Consider the following 8,223-nt stretch of genomic DNA (forward strand, 5'->3'; position numbering starts at 1 on the left):
TGACTGTTCCTTAAAATCTATTTTACACAAATTATTACAACTGAAATAAAAGACAAACTGTATTTTGTGCACTACAAATTAACAGAAATTCAACACATGACTCTATATAATTAACCATGGCAACCAATACAAAAATTGACTCAATTTGCCAACACACTGACCTATACAGGTGTTCAATTAAAGCTGCCAAAGTAGCCCTATTGACTGGTGGAAGCGTCTGAATAAAAGCTCCATACTTTCTTATTCGTTCCTTTTCATTCTGCGTATCTAATGCGGAGGAAATAGAGGGGCATTAATCACAAATCAGATCCAAAAAACAAGAGCAATATCGATCTGCTACTTTGGCAACAACTAGTCATTTAAAATTACAATTCAGCCAGTCAGCCTGTTCTTCAGAAAGACAATACTGCTAATTTCCTATGAATGCAGTCTATTTTGCAGCATTTGGGGAAACAATATAAACTAAAATAAGACTAACTACTGTATCTAAGCACTATTTGCAATACTTTTTTATTTATTTATTTATTTTTAAACACAAGCAAATTGATTATCTGCTCAAGAGATGCGTAGAGTATGGGTGCATGCCCAAACGTAACACACCTTGCAAAATTCCTTTAGCTGCAGAAAAACAATATTTTTCTCCTTTATTATTTTTTACCAAAGTAGTAACTTCATGCCATAAAGAGAGTACAGTTTGAAGCAGTGGAAGAAAAAATGGAGGTGTATTGAGTTGGTTAATTACCTTCCCAAGAAAACAGGGCTAGTCAGTGACAGACAAACCTAGTAACAGAAGCACTAGTCAATGTCTCATACATTGCAAACCCTTCTCTTTCCCCTTGTATCTAACTTGACTTGCTGCATTAGGCAACAGGCCTAACATACTGACTATCCTGTCAGGGGTAGGAACTAAATCAGTGATTTAATCATGTTTTAATTCTCATCTTCTAAATATATTCCCAAATGCTAATTTTTAAAAATGTCAGTTCTCTCCACGTGATGATAGACATTCTCTCTTTCAGCAGCCCTGTTCACTAAAAATACAGCATACTACTCTATGGCTGCTGACAAATATTAATAATTACGTGATTGGAGCTGAGGAATTGCATGCTCCATTCCCTAAATCATGTGACCTATCACATCAGGTTACACAATTCTTGAGCATAAAATCCCTCAAACCCCTATTGCATGACTGCTTGTTACCAGCCAGGGGAGGGGCAGCACCTGCAGCTGGGGAGCAGTAGGCATCCTCCTCCCCACATACATGAAAGCAGCAGCTGGGGAGCAAGGAGCTCCTCACTCCCTGGAGTGCTGCTTCCAGTGGCACCCAGAAACATAAAGAAGCTGGAGCTTCAAACTGCATACCTGTTTTATAAAGGTCCAGACTACTATGAGCCCAGGATCAGAGGGCTTTTCCCAAGTGTCAAGCACCATAAGCCTGGTATCAAGGAGAGTCTGCCCAATATTAGATTCTCAGTTCTCTCCATGGTGCAGTTGGGGATGGGGAGGTCCTCAATTTTCCATCACACTGTGCTGGTTTAAAGAGCCACCCAGCGCTAGCAATGGGGAGAGCTCCCCCATATACAGCTGCTAGCAACAGACAATTCTTTTAAATAGGTGAGTGCAGCAGGGGATTGAGAAGCCTTTCTCCATTGTTGGGATCCAGAGGCCAATAAGCCTGGGTTTTTCTTTTCTTAGTTTGCTTAACATGAGTTTTAAGCTGGTATTTAGCCTTAGATAGAGTGTACCACCCACTTTGGGCTGCACTCCCAAGCAACCCGACTTAGTCTCAGAATCAACACCTGGTACAGGGTCCCAAAATAACATTACTAGATGTAATACCATCCACCTCTGCACATATCAGGTAAATCTACTGAATGCAGATATCCTTCAGCACTTGACAGTTTCTTTAAACTAGCACATGCAACTGGAGATGGGAGAAGCTCTTTATCCTCAGCTGCACATCCTCTAGAAATAAAACAGGGTTCTGGACCTAGGTTTATCCCATGCTTATCTCGCCAACTGGGCAGGGGGTAGCTTTGTGCTAGACCCCAGGGCTTTCCAGTGCCAGGCCTCTCCACTCAGATGAGTGTTGAGATTTAGCACTGAGCAATTAAAGGCCCAGTTTGGATCAGGGCTGCCCAAGGCCCAGGGCTGTCCTCTGTCTGCATTAAAGATCAAACAGGGAGTTGAGCGCTGTCCCCAAGATTCCAGAACTGCTTCATACTCTGAGGCTCACTGGGACCCAGCACCACAAAAAACCTTAAAGATAAGGGCTGCAGAAAAAAGGTTCTTTAAGGTGCTGGGTCCTGGTAAGCCTGCATCCTGATATAGACAATCAGCTGACTGTTAGGTGTCAGGACAAGGGCAGCCCCCACCCAAGTTGTAGAGCTAGGGCTGCCAAGATGCCATTGCTGACAATCAGCTGGCTGTCAGTATGATGAGGTATGTCATGTGTTCAATTTATAGTGCCATATAAGTCAGCCACAAAGATGTTACAAAGTTTTGTACAATGGTTGATTTACCATTTTATGGCACCATAAATTTGATGAACATGTGGTACGTTGCTATTTATTCATAACAAGTTAACCATGCCAGAAATAAAATGTATGCCAGAGGACACTATATCAGCTAAGCACATGGCTAATAATAAAATATTGATATAAATTTCTTACTCCTCTTTTCCTGTTTCCCTAATTGTTTCTTTAGCATAACGGGACTTCAAAATTTATATCAGGGGTCAGCAATGCAGAGTGCCAAAAACACCCATAACCTTGTAAGTTGTTGGCATGCCAAGGGCAGATGGTGGGGGAGGCACAAGGGGCCTGATCCTTGCTGTGGCAGTGAAGCCCCAGGCCCTTTCCCACCAGCCACTCAGGGTGCGCATGCCAAGCAAAATGACTACCCCCACTTTATATACTTGCCTACTAGATTTATTAACTACATGTTCTAGGGAAGAAAGTCATCCTCTAGTACTGACAGTCCTACATTCAAGCATTCATCATACCTGTCTTGCTTAGAAGATCTGACTGCAACATAGTACAAGGTTAGCCTACTGCTTCCAGGTATATAAACACCAGCAGACAAAGAATATTACCTTACAGTTCTGGGAAGATTCTTATGGCCACTGAAGTCAGTGGCTTCAATACACTGGAATTTCACCCAATATCTCAAAGTAATTTTTTGCAACAATGTATACAATACTTTTATTAACTATTTAATAATCAAATGCTTACTGTATACAGATACATATTAAAAATTGGACTTCATATAATGTAAATATATGTTATTTCTATTTTTTTAGTTAAAAGGTCATTTGCAATTTATAAATAATAAATTTATTGCACAAGAAATACTGAATTTACTACCTAATGCAGAGATCCAGAATGGATATAGCTCTTTAGTGAGAAGTGCATCATCTATTTTAGACAGAAAACTTTTCAGCACATCAGTCACATCTTCCAGCTGATGTGTTCCAGCCCTCAATTTAACACTTCTTGCATCTTTTTTGAAGCTCTCTAGCAGTTCACTCACACTGGAAGGATTGCCATCCTTTAAGTAGATGTGCCTTCTACCTAAACCTTGAAAACAAGAACATTGGGAGGAGGAAGATGTAATTTTTTTTTTACTATCAAAACATTATGCAATTAGCACTGTTTCACTGTTTGTTTTTGTAGATATTTCCTTTGTTTCCCCTTAAAAAAAATGTTACCAAAGGTGGCAGCACAGATGCTATCCAGCTTTGATTTTCCACAGGAAGTTCTCTGCTTTCCTCTATGTACGGGTGTAAGCACCACCAAACCTAGTTACAGCTAACAAACTCCCCATTCCTAGTTCTTTTGTACTGAAGTCAAGTTGTGGCAGGGCACTTTTGGGTGTCTGTCACTTTAAGGCTGAGAACAGGAAGCCGACAAGAGTGGGCTAGCCCTGATGAGGCGGCCATTTTAGATCTAGGGTCCCAGACCTGAGGCAGCAGTCTGCTGCTGGCAGCTGGGGAGCAACAACACCTGGCTGAGCTATTGCTTGGAACTTCCTTGGGGGGTAAGGCAAAGAGCTGTTGAGATGGCAGGAGGCTCCTTGTCCTGGGTATGACTTGAAACTGCACCCTGCTGGAGAATGATGGTCTGGTGGGGCTACCCAAGGCAGGGGAGCTCCCCAGAAATGCCAGGCCAGTTGCCTCCCCAGCGAGAGGTGGGGAGGGGCACCTTAAAACCAGCCCCCACATCCTGGTGAGTCACCCAGACTTAGGGACAGGCAATGGGGACCAGACCTCCCAGATCTTTGGACAGCTAAGCCCCACAGGGGTGTAAGACCCCGGCGACCCCAGGAAGGAAGCCACAGCATGGCCCAGAGAGAGGGCAGGAGAGTGGCCCCAGAGTGGGGCAGTAATGTATGGTGGGCCCACACAGAGTAAGGGGCATTGTTATGACCTGAAGGACTGTGCATAAGCAAGGTATAGCACAGGACTGAAGGATGGTCTCAAGGGTTGCACCAGGGATGGTGCTGAGCAGGGCTGAAGGGCAGTACACAGGCCAACCTCCATGAGTATGTGATGGTCGAAAATTGCCCAGTGAGGGGATAGGGGCAGAATCAACCCAGTGTTAGGCACAAGGCTAATGCCATGTAGAGTAGGGGAGTGTGAGCAATCCGAAGGGCTGTGCGTGCAGTGCCAGCATGAGTAGTTAAGCCTGATGGCCCAAGCAGGTAGCTCAAGGGATCACGACAGATTGAGTGGCCCAGTGAGAGGGAGCATGCAAGAGGCCCTATGAGAGAGGGCAGAGTGGAAGATGTCCCAGTGACAGGGGGGCAGTATGATTGTGGTCCTGGAAGAGGCAGTGTGAGAGAGGCCCAACAGTGGATTGAGTTTGCCCTGGCCTGAAGCTGGGATGCAATAATAAACTAAATGCCATCTGTGAGGCATGGGCCATGGTGTAGGGACAGTATAGAGCCATGTATAGCACCCCCTGGCACTGAGACATTAAAACGGCCAGCCTCACACATTTTACACCAGTTTAAGAAACAGCAAGTTATGACAGGTGAAACTGGGCAGACTGCTTTACTTAGATAGGTGGGCAGGCATTCATTGGACCTGGCCTTAAGATAGCCAGCCCCCTGTCACAAAGCTGTTCTACGATTATGGCTTCAAGAAAAGGTTAAAATTCCTACACTCACTTCTGGATTTCTTAAAGTCATGTGAAAATGAAGTTGGTAAAGGAAAGAAGGCCTTATAATTGTGATACTGTCAATAAGGACAAAAGGTGATTTTTTTCCTTCCTTTTCTGTCCCTCCAAGGAATAAATTCAACCAGCCTTCAGGACTTAAGCGTGTGTGCATTCATTCTAGGATATTTCATGGTTAAGGCCTTTACAATAACACTACTAATACCCACCTAAAAAGGGAGAAAAGTAAGTTCCAAAATCTGGCACCATAAGCAAGACATTGGCAATTCCACCATCCCTATAGGCAGACTGAAAAATTAAAGAGACACTGCCAATTTGAAGAATAACATCCCTGGAAATAGTGTACCTGTATGAAACACCACTTCCAGTTACTGCTACTGAAAGAAGCGAGTAATAAAATAAAGCTTTATAAATGTCTGTTAATTATATGCATTTGACAACACAACTGCACATGTAGTCAGTTTCAATGTCTCTCTTTGTAGAAGCTGTTTTTTTCACTTGTTTCTTTTTTAAAAAATTCTGCCAGCAAAAGCTGCTCAGCTGCCAAGTAGCTCATACTTGCTCCAAGTTTCATCTGCATTTTATTCCATGCTATCTTTTAAACATATGTTAGAGGAATGGGCGTGGCGGGGAGGGGAACAGGAGGAGGAATTCTGACAAAAACAGTGAAAATCACTATCTTGTACTCTCCTTCAACCCACATCTCCTGTGATGCCTACAAACACTACTGTTTGAAAATGGGCCTGTGTTGTTAAATTCTGGGAAAAGGAAGGAAGAATGATATAGGACCTGTCAATTTGTTCTCACCTTAAAACCTTATCTAGACTTTAAGGATATTTTTTCATCATTATATCGGCAAAAATATGTATTTTAGGTAAATAAGCTATTTAAATATAATGCCACTTAAAAGAAAAGGTTAAAGATGCTTTGGCTTAAATATTTCCCCATCATTAACCACATTTTCCTTGCTTTAGTTATTTTTAAGCTTATAAAAACATTTTAAGGTACTTGGAAGACTGCAAGTTCTATTTATATATTTAAAAAATCCTCAGTTTCCTAATGCATCGAAAGTACTTATGCAAACATGCTTTCATGCTTGCATGTTTTCATGGAAGAGTACCACAATGGAACACAAGGACTTACCATGATACAGTTGGCTCTACTAAAAATTATTCAAATGAAACAAACTGCCAGAAATAAAATATAGAAAAAACATTTTCATGCTAAAAGCCGCCACAGGCATTGTATCTTCCTGAAAGTGTATTTTTAGAAGGTTGATATACGTACTCTGTTTCATGATAAAAAAAAAAAAAAAGCTTAATTAATTTTCAAAAGTATAACTTTAAAGGAAACAGACCTGGAGAAATTTACTTAAATGTGGGGGACAGGCAGCACCATAGTACCACTGCCATCCTTCCACAGACGAAGGGATGTCCTTCTGCAACCACTTTTCCAGATTACTCAAAGTGGTGGGAGAATGAGTAGGTTTGTGAAGGAGCAGAAGGAAACACACTTTTTTGGAGATATCCCAGAAGGTATGCTTATCGGTTCCATCCTATTCTTTGCTTAGTGGGCCTTGCTCTCTTTCTGAGCTCATATGGCTGTCTCCTGGTGGAGTAAGGGTTGTAGTCAGATTGTACATGGTGAATTTTCTGTCATGTGAGGCCCAAACTATGACTGCAAAAACAAAACAACAAAAACTCCAAACTTAAAAATATAAAAGGGATTGGTGTAGTAACAGCCATTTTCAGGATGCATTTTCTTAAACTCCCCTTAAACACATTGCAATGTACATTTCTAAACCCATCAAAACTTGCTGCCACAAAAAGCACCCTCTAGCAACAGCAATGGGGTTAATAAAGAACATGGTTTTATGTACAGGCATACATAAACACATTCAATGCAATCTGATAGTGATGCTTCTTAAGTATTATATGAACGATCCTATGAGTTCAACGAGTTGAATAAAAACTCTGCTATACTTACCATACTGTGTAACAAATGCTATACAGCTGTTCACTATAATGGGAACGTCATTTTTGCTGAGCTGCTGATCTTGTAATGCATTACCATCTGTACCTGCTGCTTTTTCAATTGCAGTATGCCAGACCGTGAAATCCAACTTTGTATGACCGTGGATGTATAATGTTCTGCAAAGTTTGAAAATATTTTGTAAGAGTCATAAGGGGAAAAAAGATATAAAGCTGTCGTCACTTTACTAAAAGCAGTACAGTAGATCTCATGAAAGATGAATAAAAGCAAATAAATTCAAGAGCTCAAGGTAGCATTGGAAATAAGACATCACTGCACCTGATGTGTCAAGTATACTACATAATATTATAATGCCATAATTCTTCAGCAATTTAATGATAATTGTGTAAACAGAATTTCTTACAGAAGATAGAACAGAAGCTATAGACTATGCTCCAGGGTTTGGGAAGGGACTGTGACTGAAGTTTTAGTTCATCTGTGCCCTTCTTGATCTACTCCTGCAGCATACTCTCCTTTGAGATGCAGCTGATAAGGACCTCACTCTCAACAATTCAAGACTTATCATGCCCTCCTCTTGTGTTTTCTCCGGGTGATCTGGGAACTGAAGGAGATTAATTCTCTTCTCATACTCGAATAGGAGAGGCACAAAAGAGAATTAGTTCCCTGTTAGGAAGCTCAGGCACCTAAACTAGTTACCTTTCCCCATTTGCACTGCCACACCCAAGCAGGGACTACAGATGAGGCTTTATAGATCCAAAAGGGTGGGAGAAACTTCTCAAGTACCTGATCAACTATGGAAGGAAAAATGACCAAGGCTCTTAGTTCACTCGCTTACCAGGAGACATTTCTCCGTACCTCATTAGAGTGGTGTTTAAAACAGTCTATAACCTTCATTCTGTTTACCCTTCCTAAATTTTAGCTCTTAGAAGGCAGCTTCAAAGACAAAAAAAAGCTTCAAAGCAAAAGTGTTTCATAGATTTCATAGACATTAGGGCTGGAAGGGACCTCGGGAGATCATCGAGTCCAGCCCCCTGCCCAAAGGGCAGGAAGTCAG

At 41.7% G+C, this 8,223-nt stretch overlaps 1 protein-coding gene across 2 annotated transcripts in view; it reads right to left on the minus strand.

The window, feature by feature from the left end:
* Positions 1–8,223, minus strand: part of ARAP2 (ArfGAP with RhoGAP domain, ankyrin repeat and PH domain 2) — a 214,050-nt gene that overhangs the window by 64,342 nt on the left and 141,485 nt on the right. For both annotated transcript variants that reach the window (XM_019553196.1, XM_019553195.1), the window contains exons 20-22: positions 7,164–7,327; positions 3,366–3,578; positions 162–267 (exon numbers count right to left, since the gene is read on the minus strand). In XM_019553196.1, coding sequence (XP_019408741.1) covers positions 162–267; positions 3,366–3,578; positions 7,164–7,327 — 483 coding nt within the window. The remainder of the gene's footprint in view (positions 1–161; positions 268–3,365; positions 3,579–7,163; positions 7,328–8,223) is intronic.

This window comes from Crocodylus porosus, unplaced genomic scaffold, assembly GCF_001723895.1.
Source record: "Crocodylus porosus isolate Cpor-Errol unplaced genomic scaffold, CroPor_comp1, whole genome shotgun sequence".
In the NCBI taxonomy this organism is placed as follows: domain Eukaryota; kingdom Metazoa; phylum Chordata; order Crocodylia; family Crocodylidae; genus Crocodylus; species Crocodylus porosus.